The sequence below is a fragment of the Lissotriton helveticus genome, chromosome 11, assembly GCF_964261635.1.
Source record: "Lissotriton helveticus chromosome 11, aLisHel1.1, whole genome shotgun sequence".
NCBI classification, from domain to species: domain Eukaryota; kingdom Metazoa; phylum Chordata; class Amphibia; order Caudata; family Salamandridae; genus Lissotriton; species Lissotriton helveticus.
This window is the reverse complement of record NC_136072.1, coordinates 472,611,971-472,637,131: the sequence shown is the minus strand read 5'-3', so window position 1 is coordinate 472,637,131 and position 25,161 is coordinate 472,611,971. Positions and strand designations below refer to the sequence as shown.

At 44.9% G+C, this 25,161-nt stretch overlaps 1 protein-coding gene across 2 annotated transcripts in view; it reads right to left on the bottom strand.

The window, feature by feature from the left end:
- The window catches only part of LOC144791380 (glypican-5-like), a 1,511,072-nt gene that overhangs the window by 1,118,565 nt on the left and 367,346 nt on the right, over positions 1-25,161 (bottom strand). For both annotated transcript variants that reach the window (XM_078666067.1, XM_078666066.1), the window contains exon 2: positions 22,579-22,740. In XM_078666067.1, coding sequence (XP_078522193.1) covers positions 22,579-22,740 — 162 coding nt within the window. The remainder of the gene's footprint in view (positions 1-22,578; positions 22,741-25,161) is intronic.

Genomic DNA, 25,161 nt, shown 5'->3' with positions numbered 1-25,161 from the left:
ACCAGTGATGTTGGCTCATCGCAAGAAAGCAGCAGCAATGTCCCTCAATCAACACAGGTTGTTGTAGCTCATCTGACGAGTGTTGAACAACCACAGCCGCAACAACAATCACATGTGCAAGTACAAGCCCAAGTACATGTGGAAGGAGAGGCAGCGCAAGGAGATGCGCAAGCAGAGGTGCATGGAGGGTCACAAGTGCCCACAATAGTTGTTCCTCCCGAAGTAGGGGCACATCAGGAAATCAACAATCAAGGCGAGGTATCATTTGAGGAAGACACTCCTCCTGATGATCATTCATTGTCTTCCACACCCCTAGCAAGGAAGAGATCAAGGGTGGTGTCTACATCTTCTTCAAGCACACCTCCTTCTGATGATACGGATCAAAATTGGGAACCAGCACCACTGCCTGAGAGTGAGGCACACCATGATCTGACAAAGGTAGTTAAGCGTAAAAGGAAGCTCGTCCAAAGTCTCAGAGTTATGGAGTGTGATGATGAGGCTCAACAAGAAGTGGCGGATACTGCTGCTGATGAAGACTCTGACAACAACGACCCAGTCATCATAAAGGTCACTGCAGCTCCAGCGGGCATGCAGCAAACAGACATTTTGACCCTAGCCCGAAAAGCTGCTGAGCGTGATGATGATGATGTTGTCGACGAGGAGGCAGTGGAAACACCACCACAATCATTGGAGTTAAGTAGTACACCAACCGTACCGCTTCCATATTTCTTTCTGGCAAGAAGGGACCTCCATCCACCTCGACCTTAATTAGTGGCGGTGAAAGTGCACAACGTACAAAAGTTGGGCAATCCAGATCCTCCACTTCATCTGGCATTAGCATCATGACCACCACCACCAGTATCGCCGCCTCCTCCAGGCCCCACAGACACTTCAAGTCCCCAGTTTGGGACTTCTTTACTGTTTGCCAAAAAAGTCCAAAGTTTGCCATTTGTACCCTTTGTAAGCTTGCAGTTAGTCGTGGTAAGTCAGGTACCAACTATGGTACCGGAGGCCAGAGAGGTCATCTTGAGAGAAAGCACACTGTCAAATGGTTTGCGCACCTAGATGCGATCAAGGAAGCCCGAATTGGAAGTCAAGAAAACGTTGATGTTGCATCTGATGATGACGAGGAGGAAGAAGACGTGTCAAACACTTCCCTTACACCCAGTACCCCTGTCAGCAGCACACCCAATGTGAGGCACACTAAGAGTGTTGGAGCGAGTGAGACACCAACGCGCAAAAGTTCACCAGCGAGCAAAATTGGGTCAACGAAGTCATTATCATCCCGTAAATGCTTGGTCCAGGGCAACATTAGAACCATGTTTTCTTCAGACGTGCCATATGAACGCAACCACCCACTGACGCGTCTGTATAACACTAAGCTGGCTAAAATGCTAGCTGTGGACCTTCTCCCTTTTTCTTTTGTAGAAGCGGTAGGTTTTCTAGAATTAGTGGCAACGCTCTGCCCTAAATGGAAGGTTCCTAGCCGGTTCTATTTTGCCAGAGTTGCGGTTCCAGCACTACATGAAGATGTGCTGGAGGCGATTGGGGCAGCTTTGCAGAAGAGTGCTGTTCACACAATACATCTGACAACAGACATGTGGACCAGTGGCGCAGGCGCTGATTACATGTGCATCACTGCACACTGGGTCTCTTTTTCAGGTGTTAAAGCAAAGCTAAACGCAGGTGTTGACCCGGACCAAGTTTTTAAAGCTGCTCGGAAACATGCAACACTAGCCATGTTTGGCTTGGAGAAAAGTCACACATCCCAAAACATTTTGGACGAGTTTAACAAAAAGGTCTTGAAAATGCTATCCCCAAAAAAACGCCAGATTGGTTATGTTTCCACGGATAATGGCGCCAATGTAGTTAAGGCCATGTCGCTGGGTGGCTATTTCAGAGTGCCGTGTTTGGCGCACTGTATCAACCTGGTAGTTCAAAAATTCTTGAGTGATAGAGACAGTGCAGCGTTCGTGGTAATGGCCACCTGCCGCAAAATGTGCAACCATTTCAGCCATTCTTTTAAGGCCCGGAAGCATCTGAGGAGGCTGCTACTTCAAAGTCGAATACCAGTGAAAGCACTCATCCAGGAGGTGGCAACACGTTGGAACTCAACCTTCTACATGCTTGAGCGTCTGTATGAGCAGTATACGGTACTCGATCACTATTTCTTAACAGAGGGTACATCTCAGAAGGAGGACCTGCGGATGGGTGCGGCGCAATGGGACATAGTTAAAAGCCTGACAGACATGCTTCGTCCTTTTGAGTTCTTCACGCGTGCAGTCAGCCAGGAGGACTGTAATTTGGGAAAAGCTATCCCATTGTTGTGCATGCTGGAGCACCAACTGATGGCGGTGTCTTCTGAGTTTGAAAAAGATGTTAAAAAAAAAGACCCTTTTATTTTGTCTGAGAAATTATTAGAGCGCCTACGTGGTGATGAACGTCTTCAAAAGATCAAGTCAGAACAGCATTACATTTGTGCTACTATTCTGGATCCACGCTACAAAAAGGCGCTGGCAGGCGAAGCATTCTTTCCTTTTGCTGATGAAGATGTTCAAAAGTACAAACATTGGCTAGCCTGGTCAGCCAAGAGGTTTGAAAAAGAACGGCAGGTTATTGAAGGAGAAGGCAGTACATCAGCATCAGCATCAGCAGGCCATCCCCAGTCACAAGAATCCACTTCTGCACCTGTGGCTGGGGCACAAGTGACCTCTCAGCCGTTAAAGACACCGGCAACTGGATCATCTGCACCACACACAACAGTAACAGTGGCTGCTGTGGAGGATTGGCTAAGTTTGCTTGGGTATGGTTCTCGAAAAAATGTCACAGGCACAGCAAAAAGTAAGCAAAGTGGAGGAACCGTTGATGACCTTGAGTCGATGGTGCAGGACTATCTGAATGACTCAACAGAGGTCTTTCTTAATGATGAGCCATTGCAGTATTGGCATGGGAAAAAACAATTGTGGCCACAGCTCTCCAACCTGGCTATAAACTATTTGTCTTGCCCACTCGCAAGTGTGTCTTCTGAACGTGTTTTCAGTGCTGCTGGTGGCATTGTAACTCCCAAACGGAGCCGCCTCTCGCCCAAAAATGTTGAGCGGCTGACAATGATCAAGATGAATCAGCACCTCATACCACCAGATTACAAAGTACGAGAAAGCACGCCGCATGAAGACGAGGAGGACGGCAACGTAGATGAGGGGATTTGTTCTCTGTTCGGTGGCACTGACCTCATCCTGCCTGAATTCGCAGAGTATGATGACGAAATCTTCTTCTTATTCCCTGACACCGAGCCCTGAAAATGAGACAATGAATCAATAACTTTCTTTTTCGTCCTTATTCACTTTTATTCCTGTGTGTCTGTCTTTCTTTGTTTTGCACAGTTAATTTAATTCAAACTTTAATCACCTAATCCCAAAAACAAGACCATCAGCAGAACTGTCTTCACTTGTTTGCTTATTGATTTGAAGGTGCCGCAGTCTACATTCCTCAGGTTCACAAGTTCTGAAGAACATGCTCCTCTATCCTCCTCCTCCAGACTGCGATTTCCCTCAAAGCAGAGTGCTGGATTACGCCCAATGAAGAAAGACTCAGCACTTGTGGGGGTGTTCTACTTCTTTGCGGGTGAGTTGACGGCTTTGGGCCCATAGCTGTGAAGCTCTAATAATGGATACAAAGTGTTTTGGACCAAATATGAGGTGGAAATTTCTTGCCGTTTTTGCTGACTTGCTTGCCTTTGAGGTGCTCTTTGGCGGGGTTCCGGGTGTTTGTGGGTGAGTTTTGGGGTCTGGGAGCACTGCTGCGACAGTCTAATCTTGATTGCATTTGCTTTTCAGGAAATCCGTGGTGGAAAACAAGAGTTATGATGATGACCTAGCTGCACAGCGCGTTTGGACCGAAGGCCGAGAGATATTGTAAGTATGAGATTTAGCTTTTTCGCTGTTTGGGGGTGTTGTCGCGTGCTTTTTTGCGGGTGGGTTGGCGGGTCTTGGCTGGGGCATTCCTGGGAAGGTCTAATACCGGATAGAAGTGTTTTGGACAAAATCCTTAAGGAAAAGCCTTTTTTTTGCTATTTCTTCTGACATCTTGCTCAATGTAGCATTTTGGGGGGCTTCCTGCTGTTCGTGGGTGGGTTGCGGGGTCTCTGTCGAAGCACTGCTGCGACAGTCTAATCTTGATTGCATTTGCTTTTCAGGAAATCCGTGGTGGAAAACAGGAGTTATGATGATGACCTAGCTGCACAGCGCGTTTGGACCGAAGGCCGAGAGATATTGTAAGTATGAGATTTAGCTTTTTTGCTGTTTGGGGGTGTTGTCGCGTGCTTTTTTGCGGGTGGGTTGGCGGGTCTTCGGGCATTCCTGGGAAGGTCTAATACCGGATAGAAGTGTTTTGGACAAAATCCATAAGGAAAAACCTTTTGGCACTTTTTGTAAGTTAGGGTTCGTTAGGGTTAGCCCTAGCAGCAGGATTGCATGTGTTTCGGGGTGTTCTATTGCAACGCAGTTCTGGGGTTTTAGAGCACTCTTGGAGCGATGCTGGCTGTGGATACTTTTGCTTGCTTGCAAGTGGTTTGAATACAATCCACGGTCGGTAAGGGTGTATTTGGGCCTACTGTTACTTTCAAAGTACGTTTTGTCACCATTTTTCTGCTAGGCATCGTTTTTGGAGATCTGATTGGGGGTCTTCTACATTTTTGCGACTGGCTTTAGTAAGGGTCTTGGTGGGAGCATTGCTGGGAAGGTCAAATTTTGTTCTAAAACACAGTTTACAGTACACCTACCTTGAGGGGAAAGTTCCGCTATAATATTTTGGCCATACTTATTTATCCTTAAAAAGGTGACTCAGACAGAGCACGCAATTTAAAAAATATTGTACTGTCTATTAGGGAAATCAAAGTGTGACTTTTTGCACCACACAGCGTACATACCTTATATTTATTTATCAGTGGTATTGTAATAGCACTTCCTGTTTTCCGTTCAATAATTACAGGCCGGGTTTCAGTCAACATCCGCCAGGCAGGCAGTGGACAGGGTGTCTTCTGTCAGTGGTCACCAACATTGATGGACGAAGCGTCAGCTGGAATGGAGGAGTGCCGCTAATAAGAGGAATTGTTTGCTGCATGTAACTTACTTACCAAATTCAACAGGACAACTCCAACAACATACAGAATACAGATACAGTATCCATTGTTTTCTTCTATGAGTGTGACTGCATGTGCTTAGCTTTAGTTTGTACCCAAAGATTTCTTTATCTTCAATTATTGTTTGTCCAGGCTGTGCATTTTTTTTCTTCTCTCAACAAAACCTACCCAAAAAGAAACCCCCATTCCCATCCATTTTCCAAACCCTAACCCTCTTCCCCCGGGCTGTGTTGTTTTGCTTGATGTCTGACTAAAATGACATCAATAATTCCACACACTTGCTGGGGAGGATAAGGTCATAGCAACAGGCTGGTGAAGGAATACGAGGATATCTTCTAGACTTACTCAGCTTCAGTACTATTTCTTCTAGTAGTAGGAGCCAATGTCAAATAAATTCAACGCAAGTACTAGTTATACTTGCAAGCAAATACTTTACCATTTGTTAGGCTACATTATGGCACTGTTCTAGTGTACTGTCACCTGCTATATTCTCGATCGTACCGTAACCGTTGTAATGCTACAGTAAGGACAAACCAGGAAACGTTTTCTTTTTTTCCATAGGCATGCAACTGCCACTGTGTCACACCACTAGTACCACCGCAATGAGGAAATTTCACCCGCCCAGGATTGCCAACGTTAATCCCCATTTCACGTGGAGCCAGCCCTGGGCCTAGCCCTAATTTCTAACACAAATTACAGGTAAGATAAGCGTTTGGTGGGAGGTAGTATAATGGAGTATTAGGACTAGACGAGAGATTGACGGTAGTACTACTAAAGTCCTACGACTGTTCAGGAAAACAAACTTACTGTTACACCCCCGTCCCCCACCCACCAGACTGAAAAGCAGTAAAAAAACAGGTATGGTCAGATAAAGTTTAAAAATGTATATTTATGTAGCCCTAACAAAATAATCTCCCTCAAGACCCTCCCTAACCCCAACGATTGTCTTTGAAAAGTCCCAAAAAGAACCCAACTCCCAAATCCCACCCCCCCAAAAGTCTCTAAAAAAAGGGCAAGGGACACTCCACTACTGGAGGGTGCTGGTGCATTTTGTGGCATGGGCATCATACTCCTTGCGGAGGGTGGCAAGCTCGAAGCGGAGGCCCTCCACCAAGTTCTTATACTTATGGACCTTCTGCTCCAGGTAGGACATTCGGACTCCTAGGCGGCGTTGGCGTGCCTTGCAGCTCCTGTGGGGGGCAGCTGGTCTTTCTGCTGCTTGGCGGTGGCGGTTGGCTTTGTTAGCCCGGCTCCGTACCGCTGGAGCACTGCGCATGCTGGCGGCCCGTGGGGTCACGGAGGAGGATGCAGCTGTCCCAGTCGAGGATGTTGTGGTTGCACCGATCGACTGCGTGTCCTCCTCCTCCTCCAGGGCCACCAGCCGCCGATATTCGGCGACAGTGGCATCCAGCCTCCGTTGCCGGGCCATTCGAGCCTGCTCCCTCCGTGATGTCGATTTGGAAGGAGCAACTATATGAAGAAAGAAAGACATAGTCTGTAACCAATGCTCCTTAGCATTAGTAACACAAAGTGATTGAGCCGAAAGTTGGGTCACTCACAGTACAAGTAGCAAATTGAAAGCACAGTACATAACTATTGAGGACAGTATCTATGTAACCTCCCACTTCTGCATCCTTGCTCTAACATTAGTGGTAGTTTAATGAACAAATTCTACGACCACTATGGACTTCCATTACAGTCGACTATGACAGTACACCAGTCTTATTCTTCTTCTTCTCTCTTGTTTAGGAAAATTGGTACGTTATCTTATGCAAGCCGGCAGAATGGCAGCACAGTGAACTTGCACCCGAGAAAAACAGTTGCACACCATGATGAGTGAGACAGACTGGCGTTACTGTACCGGTCCAGTACATGCAGGTGGTGAAGCTATTACTTTTCTATTACGGGTGGCACTGAGAATACTCTGTTACAAGGGCTACTGCTTAATTAATTTACCTTTGACCCTACAGTGCAAATGAGTACTAGAAAAGGAAAATGAAGAAGCTAAATAATTTGATTATCTATCACTTCACATGGGACGTATTTGATGACATATGGGATGACTTTAGGTGCTTTGCTTAATATTGAGTGAACAGTGATACACCCACACATGAATGACGTACTACAACTAAACTAAAGTTATTAAGAGAGGTACGGAGTGTCCACCGTAATAACCGGATATATGCTGTGCTTGCAGTTGCAATACAAAGTACTGCTACTATTCATGGTAGTATTGGACACATTTACAATTTCTTTTCCTTGCCTTCCCTACACTGGAACGGACGTGCGGGTGCGGTGGTACATGCTCTTCAAGGTAACACTTAGTTCATCCAGCGACAGTCTACTCTCTCTAGATACATATGTGCTATCTAAGAGTCAGAGAATACCATGCTCCAGGCATCCATTCATTCAAAGTATACGCACACATACAGTTTCTGTTTCACCCACCCAGGCTGCTGTCCTTCCACCCATCCTTGCTTCATCATTGACCCAGCCATGCACCATATCATATTCTTTCCTTCCCAGCCACCTCGGGGGCCAAGCAAACACATATCGTTCTTCTTTGCCAGCCATCATAAAATTTCGCGTCCCACTTACTTACACCCTTCTTTCGCTTTTCGTTCATCCCATCCATCACGTTCATCTAAGATCTTATTGGGATTCTTCTCACCAAAAACTTCACAGCTAAGTCGGAGTACATTTCGAGGAGGCTACTACCTGGTTGATTTGTAATACACCCGTGCAGAAAGCACACTATGCAGTCTTCAATCTCAATAAGTAAGGAATATATAGCTTACCTGTTCCCGCCACCACCGTGCGAACCCCCACAGGACCGTCCGCCGGCTCTTGCACCGCATCCTCCCCAGAGTCCTCCGAGTCCTCGCCCAACACCGCCACCTCCACGCTGGCCCCGCCACCAGATGTTCCACCTACAAAGTACATTTAAGAATGTTAGAATACACCACTCACTACTATATAATATTTGGTCTAGGAGTAATAAAGAAATGTTAAAAAAACAGAATACAATGTAATAATTTGTGACTGTCTACTCTAAAGTAAAAATGTCCCTTTTTCCAGGGAAGGCTGTTGTCTTGCTGCACTTTTATGCACAACTGATGAATGCTTGCTTTTTATTTTTAACACGCACCACTTTTTCTCCTAACAGACAGAAGCTTGACTTCTAAGAACACGACCAGGATCAAGTTCAAACCAGGTGAGAGCTCGGCTCGACCACAAGAAATGTGTCCAATTAATCGTCAGCACTAAGCACTTTTCCGTTTTCAGTTAAATAGTTTTATGACAAAGTTGATTTTAATAAATGTGTTTACTTTTAATAAAGCTTTTAAACTTAAATAGACTCTGTGGTTTTTGGTCCTCCAGACTAGAGTGGATGAGCTAAAGGTTTTGGAATTTTTGCAAGCATGAGTGCCTCTGACACTTCTTGACTGTGACTCCGTACTCTTGTCCTGCGTAGGATAATCTAAAGATCATTAGGGATCAATCATCGGTGACTTCGGGAGCTAAATGACTCTGCCACACTATCTAGTCAGTAAGGAGACAGTGCATAGAGCTATTGCTGAATAGAATGGGAGTCCAATGGAATTGCCAAATGTCCAATCTTAGTTAGCTACACAGACAGACTAATAAGAATAATCTAGTAATACCACAGGGAGTCATATTCGAGGCAGGATAAGAATTTATATCCAGTCTACAAGAAGATCAAAGACGATTTAGAAAAAATCGAATGAGGAACGCTAGGAAAAAATAGGTACTCTTTATTAAAATTTAAACTTACTGGGGCCAGCAAAGGAGCCCTCGCCTGCCCGATCCTGGCCTGCATCCTCCTGAACAGCACCCTCCTCCTCCTCCTCCTGTGTCCGACTCCTCTTGCCCTTGGGGGGAGCTGATGTACAACATGAAAGAAAGAAATACCAGAAAACATGGATGAGATTTGTCAACCAAATCAAACATTTCAAAAGAACAATAACAAAATATTTTGGAGAAATAGCAAATAGATAGACAACTATTCCACGGGATCTATCTCATGTGGTATATTACGTTATTCGTATTGCCTGATTTGCGGACTGTTGACTTAGAAAGTTCCTATGTAACTCAATAAACAGACTACTAAAGAGGTTTGCCTAGGCCTGGCAGGCAGCAGTCCGCAGCACGCGAAGTGACAGACAAAGTCCATCCTGCTTGCAGATCAGTGAATACTCAAACTATCAATCCACCGACCACCACCACTATTTCTTCTTATAGCCATGTGTCTAAAGGAAGGACTGGACTTCAGTCTGTTGGGGCTGATTTAGAAGTCCCTTGCGGCTCCTTTTCCTCCATTGTTGCGTGACTTTTGTGACGCAGCGGCAGAACAAAAGACTCGCCATGGTGTTGGTGCGGCGTATATATTTAAAAAAAACACATATGGGCATATGGGCGATGCATCACGTTGTAAAGCCCTGCGCCATCAGGGGGCGTTCCGGCGCAAGGGAGGGCGTACCTGCGCAGGAACGAATCCTAAAAGTGGCTGAGGGAAATCTACAAGATGTCAATCAGTCACTTTTAGGACAATGATGCATGACTCAAACTCTGCGCGCTTGAAGCCGACGTACGGCTTGATGCAGCATTGGGGAGATAGGGTACCCCAGAGCATTGCTGGAGCTGCGCCATCGTTGGCACGCAACTCCAGCAATGCGCCGCCTTTACGGCACAGATGCGTAAGGCTTCTGTGACGTTTTGGGCCAATGGGTGGTGGTGGCATGGCACACAATTACTGCCGCATCCCTGCTACTTTGCAGGGATGCGCCGGTAATTGAAAATATGACCCTTAGTGTCTAGCATTACGCAGTTCTTATCTTTACACTACACTCATACATAATTTCTCAGGCCAATGAAATGAACACAAAATACAAAACAAATAAGCATAGTAGCAAGCAAGGCTACTGAGAAGGAGAGCAGTGCACCTGAAATGCATAGAAGATTTTGAAATATAATTTACCTACAATGTAATCGGCAGCATTATTGCTCTTAGTAAAGAACAAAGATTTGCAAATAACAGAGCCGGATAAAACAGAGTTGTGATGAATAGCTACTACTATTCACCAAGCCCGGGGACCTCTACGCCGAGCGCGTCCAGCAAGTCCCGTTCCCGTTCCATGACATCTGTCCAGCGGTGGGTGGCCTGGTTATATGTGGGCCGGACCCCAGAGAGCCTAAACATGGCCCGGCACACCTTCTCCCACCGCTTCCGGCGCTCCCGGATGCCATAGCCGGTTGCGATCTTGCCGCCTCCCAGGATCGTCTTGGGGAGGCGGCGCTGGACGTGGAAGATGAGTGCGGCCACCTCCTCCGCGCTAAAGATCTCCCGTGGCACCACTTGCTCCCCCCTCAAACGCCCGCACGGGAGCCGGGCACGGGTGCGGGACCCTTCCCCTTCTCAGGGTGCTTCCCGGCTCCCTTTACCATGGTCTGGGCAGAAATAAAGTTAAATGATAAAGAAGAAATAGAATAGTGAAGAAGAAAAGAAAAGAGTTTAAAAAAGTAGTTTAAAAGTAACTAAAAGCAGCAGAAAACACAAAAATATAGAGCTAGAAAAATAGAGGGATAGATAATAAGTAAAATAGATCAAATAAACTTCAAACAAGCAAAGGATGGCAGAGATTCAGAGAGGATACAGAAAGCATGCCCAGAACCATAGCAATGAATGAGAAACAAGATGGCCGCGCCCGTTCACGACCGCGTGGGTAAGTTCGCGCGAGATTTTCCTCGCGAGCACGTGCGAAATTGTACTAGCGAGCAGCACAGTTTGCGAGATTACACATAGCGGCCGGAAACGGAATTACGTCACGCAAACAAGATGGCCGCGCCCGTGTACGACCGCTAGGGTAACTTGGCAAACGTATAGCTACAAGCGCCTCGCGAACACGCACAAAATCACGCGAACATACACGTCGCAAAAAAAAATGTAGTGTATTCGCAAGCATTCGCGGCTTCCGAAATCGATCTCGCACGGATTCGCGCCCCAAAAAACGCGCAAAGTTGCAGAAAAAACGATTTTTGCTAAACTGAAAGCAATGAGCAGGTGCAAAAGTTCAAACTTAACATTAGTAACATTCACTCTAGTGCTTCCTGAGGGGCCCCTCCAGAGTTTGCAACTATTCTATGACCCTGCTATGACCCAAACAGCAGGCTCATAGAATAGCTACAAGTAGACCATAAAGGTCCTGTGAAAAAAAATTGCACTGCAACAGAAAGCAAATCACAGATAAGGAAGGAAGCAGGTGCCAGCCAGACTGGAACTTTCAAAATAACTGACACATTAATTAACCCCAAATTAATTCATGGCAGTTGAAGTAGGGGAGGTGTGCTTGCTTTTTTCAACCCCCATAAACTACAGTGATAAACAAACCTAATGGGTGGCAGTGAGGATGTACCAGAGGGTGGCATGGGTGTCCCAGAGGGTGGCAGTGGTGAAACAGAGGGTGCTGTGAACCTGTGATGATAAACCAGACGTAGAAACAACATAGTCGCGGCCGTTGCGAGCCGAAAAGTAAGTTCGCAATTGCGAAATTGTCCCAAAATCCGCGCGAACGCTCGCCAACACAAAAAACGGGAAAATCCGCGAGAGTTCGCGTATTGTCGCGGATTGCGAATCCGTTAATCCGCAAATTCGCGTACGCGAGATCCGCTAGATCCGCCCATGCTTAATCAACACATCAAAACCAACGCATCATTGCTGATGCACCATGGGAAAATCGACGCATCCCCTCGACTGCGTAGAGAAACCCAGAGCATCGTCTATAGACCCAATGCCATTTGGCTCGGTGCAGCACCTTCAGAACTGACGCATCTCCGCCATTATGTGATGAAAACTGTTGCATCGCTGTTTTCATGCAGCAATGCAACAGTTTTCATAAATAAGGCCCCCAATTCCCAACATATGGCATGCATCCATGAGTAAAAACCCAAAACGTGTATCTTTCAAAATGCATCACCTCGACTGCAGGATCGACACCAACGCATCACCCGCTGCACCCCACATCTTGCTGTGGCGACCATGTTCAAAGTGCTTTGTTCAGTGGGCCTTGCACGGTTCCTGTATCCGGCCCACACACCATCGCTGTCAGCCTGAACTCTTGTCTTTGCCCAGTCGAGAATGACCGGAAAACTCCTATAGGTGCTTATTGCTTCCAAGCACTATTTTTACATTTAATCTTTAAAAATTCATATCCCAACTTTTACGTATTGGATTTCTGTCATTTTGGCCCATATTTACTGATAAAAATCATATCTATTTGTCTAACCTGTTGTGGAGTCTTTTTTTGGTGTTTTCATTGTTTTACTTTGTGTTATGTTGCACAAATACTTTACAAATTGCCTCTTAAGTTAGATCTGCTTGCTCAGTGCTAAGCTAGCAGATGGTGAGCACAGGATAATTTATGGTGTGTGACTGACTTACCCAGACTAGGATTGCGGTCTTTACTTGGACAGGGTGCCTAGCTCTGCCAACTGGAGATGCAGGGTCTTATTTATAAGGCCTTGCGCCACTTTTACGCCGCCAGTGCGTTCCTTTTGTGAAGCATCGGTGGCGTAAAAAATGTGCCATGTTTTGCCCTATTTACAAAGTGACTTTGTAAACCCCTGGACACATTATACCTGCGCCAGGTATAATGTATCCAGGGAGGGCGTTCATACGCAAAAAGCCTTGTAGAAAGTGCGCATTGAAATCTATGAGATTTCAGTGCACCACGTCTAGGACACCATTGCGTCAATATTTTACGCCTGTCTCACAGCAGGCGTAAGACTGACATAGTACTATAACCATAGCCCGCCCCCTGCATTAACGGGAGTTGCATCAGTTTTGCGCCGACAGATACGTCAGTAATACTGACGTTTCTGTCATTCCTTGCAACATGATGCATCATATAGTAAAAATGACACATCAATCATGTTGGAAGGAGGACACAATGAAAACTGTTGCATCGCTGTTTTCATACAGCAATGCGACCGTTTTCAGAAATAAGGCCCCCAATTCCCAATTTATGGCATGCATCCGTGAAGTAAGAACACAAAACTTGCATCTTTCAAAATAGTTTATTTACGCTTTAAATCATATACCCTGGACCACAGCAGCGTTTCCATTGGTCCAATGCCAATTTGGCTGTTCCCTGGCCTCGTGGTATTACACTCAACTTTCTTAAACATCCCTAAGCCTGACTTGCTTTTTGTCCTAGTCTTCTGTGAGCTCACTCTCTCCTGGTCTCCTCTGTGACAAATATGCCCGAATGAAAGTTCACGTTGCTTTTTCCTATGCCAGACGTAAGGTACTGTCTGACATTATGTCACGTTTTCCTTGGTGCTACTTTGTTTTTGAGCACGCTGCTGGTAATAAACAGTTGTAAGCCACTTATTCAAGTCCTCCATTCATTTTAGAGGCCCTCCTCTTCATATTCAGACCATTGTCTGGCCTTGCCTAGTAAGAAGGTCTGTTGTAGGGCTAGTTCACTGCTTTCAAAATGCTGCTTTCATCCAGGTGTCAATCACTTCTCCAATTTCCCTACACACAAGCTCGTAAAGATGCAATCACCTGTACTAAAGTCTCTGATAGGAATTTGCAGAAGGCTCTCTGACCATTGCCACACACAAATAGCTTTTCATACTATACGGGCTACCACATCTGCACAAGAATCACAGATGCCTGAAAGGAGGAGAAGGAGACAGGAAGGACAAAGATGTGAGGAGATATAATGGAGGCATTACATGAGAGGGAGAGTTAAAGTAGATGAACAGTGTGGTAGGAAAGGCGAAATAAACATAGGTTGGAGGATGATGGTAAAGGGATGAGAAGGTCAAAAGGAAAATGGAGTCAGGAAGAGGATAGGAGATAAAGAGAGATGAAAGGAGAGAGGGAGCAGGCGGTATGAGGTAGACAAGAGGAAAATGGCAAGGCGATGAGAGCTAGAGAAGTAGAGTTGAAGGAGAAGATGGCGAGGAGAAGAAAGCAGGAAAAAGAACTGAGAATGTGACAGCAACAGAGGGATAAGAAGAAGGAAAAAAGGAACGGTGGTGTGTGTGAAAGAGAATAACTCACATAATTGGCAAAAGTAAAGTGAAGCGTATGGGTGCAGAGAAAATAAACAAGCATTTGCAATGCAATCGGTCTCACCTTTGGGACCTTACATGTATTTAGCTATGCAACACATTAGCCTGGGTGCTGAAACATCTACTGTTCTTTAACATGGAAGGAAAGTAAGCACCAAACTGTGTGACACCAGGTATGGGAACACATGGAGAGAAATATTGCCTTTCCACAGGAAATGGTATAGTTCAAAGCTCTGTTTTTAATATAAAATCAGGGCCTTCGGTGGTCATATCACTGAAAACACAATGTTTGAAAAAAATATTATTGTCTACAGGTGCTCTTGGAAGACAATTTCTGTGCACTGGAATCTAGAGAATGATAAAGTGATTCTGGTATTTTACTAACCTCTGCTGGTCGTTTTCTATCAAGAAAGTTAAATAGAGGCAGTTGCCAGAATTTTTTTTAAAAAGAAAGACCCTTGGCAGAAAGCAATTTTGGTATTTTACTGACCTCTGCTGGTCGTTTTCTATCAAGACAGTTAAATAGAGGCAGTTGAACTTTAAAAACAGTCCCTAAGTGGAAGCAGACAAGTCTTAGGGCTGATCTCCAGAGCCCACAAAGTTCATACACATAAGTATATAATAAGTATATACTAAAGTATATGCAAGAGGTCTTGAATGCTCAACCTAAAAAGGGATGGGTGAATGAGAAAGCAACATATGGAGAAGCAGTGTTGAGTTATTCCCATCTGTAACAAAAAGGGAAGGATAGATAGTGCCGTAATAATATTTCCATAGTTCCCTTGCAGCCCAGCAGTTTAAGAAGTTTATTTTTAGTGAGAGGTGAGCAAGCCAACAGATTTACAGGAAGAGCCAAGCCAAATCTGAGCCAAGGGTCTGGCTCTGATCCAGGGCCGACTTTAATGCTGGTGGTGCCCGGTACAAAAATGTTTTGGGCTCCAACCCAATGGCCTCCTCCCTGAATTCCCTCACTACCACCCAGCAAAAGTTCCCCTCATCTCTCCATTGCCCCTCTCTCACATATATTTCATTTGTTTTAACCCCTTGCACGCTGATGACGGAACCGCTCCGTCATCAGCTGCGGGTGCGCTGTGCTGATGACGGAGCGGTTCCGTCATGGCCCGCCCCGCTCAATAGAACGCTCATGCGCGGCGCGAATTTCGCGCCTGCGCTGAGGGTTCTATTGAGCGGGGCGGGCCATGACGGAACCGCTCCGTCACCAGCATAGCTCAACCGATGCTGGTGACGGAGCGGTTCCGTCACCAGCATGCGGCCGCCCCGCCCCCTTAGCACTGCGGCGGAATAGCCGCCGCAGTGAAGGGGTTAAAGCTCTGTTAAAGGCTGGCTTTATTAATCCACTCAGCTATCGACATAAAATACACATCTGTTCTTTGCAGCAGGCCTTTTAACCCTCTGTGCTACTTTATGGTGAGTCAAAATTGCCACTAGACAAAACTCTTATCTCTATGAGGGGTGCCCTGACCTCAAGGGAGGGCACTGTGTTTAGCATTATTATAATATTTAAAAGTACCTTCTGCAGTGTTACTTGTGCATCCAGCTTTCAGGCAGCAATAAAAATGTTAAGATAACTTTTGTGATTAATGTTTTTGCTAGAGAGAGAAAGCTGGTCCCTGAGCTTTCTTGGAAACCGAGGACAAAATCTAAGGGGAAGGGGCATGCGCCCGAAGCCTCTTTAGGCCACAGAACACACATCCCCCGGGCCCTCCATTTTTTAATGGGAAGGGGCCCACATGGTCCCACCCAAAACTTTTTAGTCTCCCGGGACGCAGGATTTTCATGCTCCCATCCGCAGAGAATGGACTTAATGTTGGCTCTCACTTGGTGGGAGTTTTAATATTGCCCAGAATAAGCAAAAAACAACACTGGTTTTCATGCCCGCACCAGTGTGGGCATTGAAACTGCTATATCCCGGGGTTGGGCACCACTCCATTCTATGTCAGCAAAAATCAAAATTTCCCTTTTCCTTATTTTTATGAGACTAATGTCTTGAGGAAATCTTGGGTCAAAGAACTATTCTGAGCGGGGCTTAGAGTTTCATTCAGATTAACAAATTTACATATCATACAGTTTTTCTAATTTTACAAATGATGATCAACAGGATACAATAAGGGCAGAGAGAACAGAGAGATGGATTCTATATTTTTATTTATAAAGCTTTTCTAGTTGTATTGTTAAAAACATCATTTTAATCATAAAAACAATAACATCTTAAAAGAATTCATACAGAGAAATTCATAAAAATAAAAAATAAAAATATAGAATCCATCTCTCTGTTCTCTCTGCCCTTATGGTATCCTGTTGATCATCATTTGTAAAATTAGCAAAACTGTATGATATGTAAATTTGTTAATCTGAATGAAACTTTAAGCCCCGCTCAGAATACTTCTTTGACCCAAGATTTCCTCAAGACCTTAGTCTCATAAAAATAAGGAACAGGGAAATTTTGATTTTTGCTGACATACAAACCCATTCCCTTTTCCACAAAGGGTTCCTCCCAATATATTCTTACTACCACTCCATTCTATGCCACTCCACTCAAAGGTATAGCACTCTACACCACTCCATTCTACACCACTACACTCTATGACACTGCACTCTATGCTATTCTACTCTATGCCCCTCTACTCTACCCCACTACACTCAACGCCCCTTCACTCTATAATACTCAGTTTTATACCACTCTACACCAACCCACACTACACCACTCCAGTCTATGCTACTCCACTTTATGCCACTCCACTCAATGCTACTCCACTCTTCACCACTCCATTCTACGTCAGTCCACTCTACGCCACTCCACTCTATGCCACTCTGCTCTAAGCTATTCCACTCTATACCACTCCACTCTAAGTTATTCCACTCTACTCCACATCACTCTTCATCACTCCACTCTATGCTATTCCACTGTATGCCACTCCAATTTATGCCTCTCCACTCTACATCACTCTGCTCTCCCTCACTCCACTTAACACTATTTGACATTACGCAACTCCACTTTATGCCAGTCTACTGTACGCCACTCCATTCTACACCACTCCACTATACACTATTCCACTCTATGCTATTCTACTCTACTCCATTTGGCTCTAAGCCACTCTACGTCACTCCACACTGCACTATTCTACTGTATGCTACTCCAATCTATGCCATTCTGCTCTACGCTGTTCAACTCCATGCCACTCCACTCTGCACAACTCCACTCTACACTATTCAACTCTATGTGTCTCTACTGATACCAAGCCACTGTACACCACTCCATTCTATGCTACTCCACTCAAAGCTATTCCACTCTACTCCACTCAACTCTATGCCACTCTACGCCATTCCACTCTGCGTTATTTAACTGTAAGCCACTCCACTCTACACCACTTTATTCTATGCGACTCCACCCTACGCTTCTTCACTCTATACAACTCCACTCTACACTATTCCACTCTATGCCACTCAACTCTATGCCACAATAAGCCCAATGATACTATGCTATTCCACTCAACTTCACTCGACTCTAAGGCACTCCACTCTATGCTATTCCCCTGTATGCCACTCCCATCCATGCCATCCAGCTTTACGCTATTCCACTCTACGCTAATCCACTCTGTACCACTCCACTTTATGCCATTCCACTGTACGCCACTCCATTCTACAAAATTTGACTCTGCGCTACTCCACTCTACTGACACCACGCCACTGTACGCAACTACACTTAATGCCACTACACTCAAAGCTATTCCACTCTACACCACTCTACTCTATGCCACTGTAGGCCATTCTACTCTATGTTATTCAACTGTATGACAAATCCACTCCAAGCCACACCTCTCTGCACTATTCCACTCAGCACCACTCCACTGTATGCCACTCCAATCTACACTATTCCTCTGTACGCCACTCCACTCTACACCACTCTATTCTATGCCACTGCACCTTACATTACTCCACTCTACGCCACTCCACTCTATACTATTTCACTCTTTGCCACTCAAAGCTATGCCACAATACACAGTACCACACTATGCTATTCTGCTCTACACCACTAGACTCTATGCCACTCTGCTACATGCTTTTCCATTCTACGCCACTCTACTGTACGCCACCGCACTCCATGCCACTCCACTCTAAGTTATACCACTGTAGGCCACTCCACTATACTCCACTGTACTCTAGGGTACTCCATTGTACCACACCCAGTCTATATCTCTGTAATCTACACTATTCCAATCTCTGCCACTCTACTGTACATCACTCCACTCAATGGCCCTCCTCTCAACACCACTGCACTGTACACTATTCCACTATACGCCACTCCCTTGTATGCCATTCCAGTTCATGCTATTCCACTGTAAGCCACTCCACTGTTTGTGTAGTTTAAGTTTGGTTTGTAAAGAAAGAATAATGTAATTTTTTGTAACCATAACTAGGCATTAACCTTTTCTTTTGTTCATTGAATTTGTATGGTTTGCATATTTTTTTTATGTTTTTGCAACGTATCACAAAGTAAATCCATCATTGTCTTTGGTATACTTAAGTGCCATAGAGCAGAGAGGCGCAGAGAGAATATACCTAGAGAGAAGCTCTTAAGCCCCCTTCAACAATTACTTGTTGGAAGTGTCAATCAGATATTGGACCAGCCCAAAAGACAGTAAACAAATAGAGGAGCAAACGGTCAGCCTTCTTCACATGGACAACATATAGATGTCACCAGGGGTCCTAGCTGCGACCCAAAGTTTGCCCCTAGCAACTCTTAGAACTGCCTGTGTGACCCCTGGTGTCAGAGGCGGCAAAATCAGTGCAAGAAACACAGTTGCAACTCCTCCTTATGGACAACGGTTGGGGCTCCACTCTATTTGTTTTAGCAAAATTTTTGTATTTCTTTAATAGTAAATACTGTTGTATTATTCACTATTAGTATAACAAAAAATGGAGTACAATTAGCTGGAACAAGACCTTCCCTGGCAACTGAGGTAAGTGAAAAGAGGCTTTTAAATGTATGTTGTATGCATGCTTGGTGGTGGTCGTGTATTTTCGTGAGAGAGTGTTTAAGTGTGAATGTATGTGCATGTGTGTGTGAGTGAAAAGGGTCAAAGGGACTGTGATGTCACTTCTGCTACCTTTGGCATTTTGGTGAATTGATGTTCAGGCTTCTTCAATGAATGATTTGTTAGAGTTGTCATTCACATTTTTAGCAAGTAGGGAGTTCAGGGAGGCAGGTATTGCGACAAATCGGAGTGGGTGAGATTTTCCTCAAACTGGTGTTGGTCCTCTATCATAGAGCAGTAGCTAGGGTGCGGGTGGGGGATGTGATCACTCAACCAATTATGATAACAAGAGGCACGCAGCAGGGCTGCCCTCTGTCCCTCGCTGTTGTATGCAATTGTAGGGTAACCTCTGGCTTGTGCACTGCGTGAATACCACGGGCACAGACGAATATGCTTTCCAAACTACAATCTCATTGTATCTGCTTACACAGACGGCATGCTGCTGTATGTCAGGGAGCCGCGATCTAACCTAACACTGATAATAAACTAAGTGTTGAGGTTTGGGGGTGTTTCTGACTTGGAAATTAATTGAGCTAAATCTATTGTATTCCCGCTGATCCCGTCTACAAAGCAAGTCGCCCAGGACTTCCCCCTACAGTGGTCCACAGTCCCGCTGCGATATCTTGGGATACAAATCCACACCAAATCAGAATTAGTAATCAGTGATAATTACAGCAGGTTGATTGTGAAATTAGAAGAAGATATTGACCGCTGGATCCGCATTCCCTTGTCTCTGATTCGACGTATCTCGCTAATGAAGATGGTGGTCTTGCCTAGATTTCTATTTCTCTTCCTACACATTCCCATGGTTCTCCCCAAACACACATTTCAGATCCTACGCTCGCTAATGGTGAGATTGGCCAGGGCGGGTAAGCAGCCAAGAGTTAAAGGGAATACTTTAACACTTCCCTATTCAATGGGTGGATTGGAAACCCCGGATCTAGAATTATATTACAGAATTGCTCTGTGCTCACATGCACATTTTTGGGTGCATGGGCCGCATGATCTCCCACATCTGTATATTGAACGAGTAGCGGTCAAACCGGACCCTCTCCCTCAGAGACTGTGCCATAATCCGATCAGACGACATAGCATACTTGACTCGGTCAATTCAACAGTCCATGCTTGGCATGATTTATCAAAGAGGCAAGCATTTGTACTGCTATACTCCCCACTACTGCCTGTGGAGTGGTGTCACTGGCTTTCAATGCGTGTGGACAGGGACACAGTGCAGGGTTTATGATCCATTAACATTTCAACTATGGGTGATCTATTCACTGAGGGTAGGGCTCACACATGGGATGAGGTAGAAGGAGAGGGGCAGGACTTCACTGCACTCTCACAATTCCATTTCTTCAGGGTACGACATGCTCTGCAGGCACTTTTGGGAGACGATCTACAGGAACCACCTGAATTACTTACCCTCACATACTTGCTTCGCTCCAAATCCCCCCAAAATTGTATATCTAATGTATATGGCATATCACAAGAATTTAGAAAAACCCAGTATAGTAAATCCAGATTAGATTGGCAGGGTGATCTAGGCATAACAGTAGATGATGATAAATGGAGATACTGCTGTGAGGTCACACAGAAGGTCTCATTAAATGGCAGGCACAGACTCATACATTTTAAATTCCTAAACATAGTATTCTACACACCAGAGAAACTGATGCGATATGGCTTGAGGGACTCAGCCAGGTGTGATCGATGTGGAGAGGACCCTGCGGGCTTTCTCCATATGGCCTGGCATTGTCCTCAGATTGCTGAGTTCTGGTGTCAACTATTCCACGGGCTTAACAAGATCACTGGTCTTTTGCTTGCCCCAGATCCCCTGCTGTCACTGTTGGGTTACACTAGGGAGTAACAGAGAGATGTCGGTAAATTAATGGCATTGGGTCTGCAACTCGCTCAATGCAGAGTAGCAATGTGGTGTGCTTGGGGGCTGTCCCTACGGTTTCAAAATGGCCTAAAGATATGTTGTACTGTAATATACAGACTGAGTTGTATAATGAGTTGTTACCCCCTCAGAGTCGCCCTAAGAGCTTTTGGGGACTGTATAAACAATTCCTTACTGAAAAAGAAGCGGACATGACAGAGGAGGAGCATTAAGATTCCATGCAAATTGTAGGTAGATTGGATCCTCTACCACCTAAAACAGAAGGTATGCTGCAGGAGGAATATACATATGTACAGCCGAACACACTTCTAATCATATTGCGACTTGTATTTGGTATGCCGCTAAATATAGTGTGCCAGCTTGGTCTCTTCCTACTGTTTTAAGTTGTACAACCGAGTTTCCTCTTGCTGCCCTCTGTACTTCATGTGTGTTATACTCTTGTAAAAGGTATCGCTTTCTGCAAATATGTAATGTTTTTCAGTGAAATGTTTAAATAAAATTTATAATAAAAATAAAAAAAAGTAGGGAGCTCAAGGTAGTTCCCAGGTTTTAGGTGGAGAGAAGTTTCTTTATATGGAACAAACACTCAACAACACTCTAAAACTGCTCACCTCAAATATCTGTTTTATTAACATAGCTTTAAAGCATAGGATTAGCATAGTGCCATCCCCGCCGAGCTAGAAAAGTGAAAAGCTCTTTACCATTTTTGCAGCAAAGTCTTTAAGCGCAGTAAATAAGCTGGTACCAACCACAACAACCTTAAAACTTTTTAACAATTGGATTGATAAAATACCATCAAAGCCAACTGGGAATGAATAAGAGCGGTCCCTGACTTATGGGTAGGGAACTCCTCATTTTGGGAACTACCCAAACCTGTGTCTCTCTGGCGAGCTCTAATAAGAGTGAAACACGTGTCAGGGACTGACTTTATTCATTACGGGTTGGCTTGGATTGTATGCAGGCTAGTCAATTGTGGGATGGACATATTTCAGAGGTATAAGACATCACTGCAACAGACAGATGAAAACATGTAGCTATAACCTCATAGCGATTCAGGTAGGCAGTCTAGAAAGCAAAAGCACACTACAAAGTAAAGAGTTGGAAAATCCAGGATATTATGTCAATTCGATAGTTTCAAATAGGCCCGCATTTGAAATTATTCAGAGAGTCCATCAGGGTTGGAGCAAAGTCCGCTCCATATCCAAAGTCAGCTACATATCACATTTACTAGACATGTTGCTTAAAGTTCTCCAGCCACGTGGTTATTGAGATATATCAGATTATTGTCAACTCTCCAGAATTTCCTTTTAGCCTAATGGCTTCACAACACTGCTTGGCTGTAGACAGTCCTTAGAGGGCTAATAAAGTTATTTTCTTACCTTGAAATTCAGTGATGTGATCAACAATCAAAAACTTGAGCTCAAAGTTCAGTGACCGTATGCCCTGAACTAGCTCCCTCCGAACAGCTGCTTGATAGAACTCTTCCATTTTTTTGGTGCAGCAGGTAGGTGCTGTCAGATGACATATCTGAAGATCTGACTCTGTTGGAAAAACACAAATCACCAAGAAAGGTTATTTAATATGTGAAAAGTAAGGAACATTCATAAGTGTGGTTTACTGTTAGCTGTTGATTCAAGAACTGTTAACAGTAGTAAAGCAACCAATAGTAGTGTAGTGTGTATGGTATGTGGATGATGCAGTCGGTCTGAAACAAAGAGGTGCTACAACAAACATTGGCAAAGACAATAGGTTTGTGTTTTGTAAAGTGCATGCACAAATTCACACATAGGGTATGCACCCATACTTAGACCATCACCTCTACAACTGTCAATTCTTAAAAGTTCAACAGATCTGCAGGCACAAGTGCCACAGGACAACAATAATGTAGAACCCTGTGTGACAGCAGAGAGAGGGTGATCTGTACATCAGCAGAGCACAGACTGATGCACATCAGACGCGGGGTGGTGTGAGGTAGTGGGGATAGCAGTGGTTTACCCCCTTTGATCACTGTTTATTCATCACCGAAGAGTACTGGGTTGGTGATGGGCTTCAGATGTGCAATGCGTGTAGTAGCTCAGGGGAGCAGCCGCTGATAGACCTCACAGTAGAACTTGTGAAAATGCTTTGAACTGAAACTCCAGGAAGCACTGTGAGCCTCATTTACGAGGCCCCAGATGCACTTTTGAGCTGCCGGAGCGTCACCTTTTTTATGCTACGGTCGTGCAATGTGCCACAGCATATTCACAAGGCCACGCAAAGCCACTTTACGTGGCTTTTCATGGCCTTGTAAATATGTGCCCCTTTCACACAGAATATTGCGTGAAAGGGGTGTTCCATAGGTGTTGCTGTGGGTGTTCCCACGCAACACCCATGGAGCTGAAGCATTCCCAGATTTACGTGGAATCGTAAACATAAGAATGTGTCGGATTCCTCTGCCTCCCCAGGCGAGGCTTAGGAGGCGTGCAACGAGGAGAAATACTTTTTTCCGCTTTTTATGTGTGCTGCATTCTACAGCATGTAAAGAAAAAAAAGAAAATGCCATCAATTATTGATTTTGTGCAGGAAGGTGTCCCTTCTTGCACAAAAACAATCATCCCCGCAACTCATGCACCCTTGCAACATGGAGCAAAAGTTTCTTCATTGGTGGACGGCTGCTATTAGAGCACTGGCGAGAAGGACAGGAATGCGCCGTATCTTGTAGATACTCTAACAACAAGCATTTACAATGCAACGGTTTCGCCTTTGAAAAAGTTAGAGCTATTGGCATTGTAAATGACAACATTTGTATTTATGTGTTGGTTTTCAAAACAGATAAATAAATGGCACTGTCATTTACAATGCCAATAGCTTAATCTCTCGCAAATGCCACACACAAACACACAGACCCACAGAGTCCCACACACATACATACCTGCAGAGCCACACACACACACACACAGAGCAACACACACACACACAGAGCCACACACACACACACACACAGAGCCACACACACACACATACACAGAGCCACAGACACACACAGTCCCCCTCACCCCGTTGGGACGCACCCTCCAGGGCCAGCATGGATGGGAAGTCCTTGCAGTTTGCATAAAATGGAAAAACAGTGATGTTTCAATTTTGCTAAAAGCAGTGCAATTACCACTCTTTCACCCACACACTGTGTTACTCTGGTTGGAATGATGCCAGAAAAGCATATTATAAATCAGTTATCTTACAATCACTTGTCATTTGTAGGGATTGTTTTAAGCATGTTCTTATGTGAGGGTGTTGGTTATTGTGAACATCATACTTTGAAGCCTTGAATTTGCATCACAAATATTGCAGAGACCCCAGTTTCATTTGTACAAATAAAAGTCCTAGGGCCAGAGGTCTGCCACTGCAGCTGGCACTAACCACAGCTCCTCCAAATGCCAGTGTCTGTATTACTGTGGCAGCATTACTTACAGAAGCTGACATTTTGCACAATTCCAGGTCGCCCCGAGCTTTAGGAAAGGCACCAAAGTGCTATTTCTATTTTTATAGTACATAGCATTGGTTTGTTAAAAAATAGAGAGACAGCGTCGCCTTGTGGTTTACTGTTCTAAATAATTGTCGGTGTTTAGAAACAAGAAACGGTGCCGATCATTGGCAAACACTGGCACTAATTAACCAATGACAGTGGCTCAAAACACGTCAGAGTATCCTAGAGCAACCTGTTGCATCCACCGCCACCAGTCGCTACTACCTCCAGTCTAAAGTCCAATGGAACAGTATTTTAAATGTGCGGCAGTGTCCGACTGCATCACCACATGCCGCCGGAGCTTCACGCAGGAACTTTTAACCACAGCACCTCATCTGTTACTCGTTATGTAGTGAAATGTGCGACAGGGGTGGGTTTATGGCACATTTTTAAATGAGGGCGGTCGCTCTTCACGCATGACGTTGGCATTCTAAGCATCGACTCTTTAGGCTTGAACCAA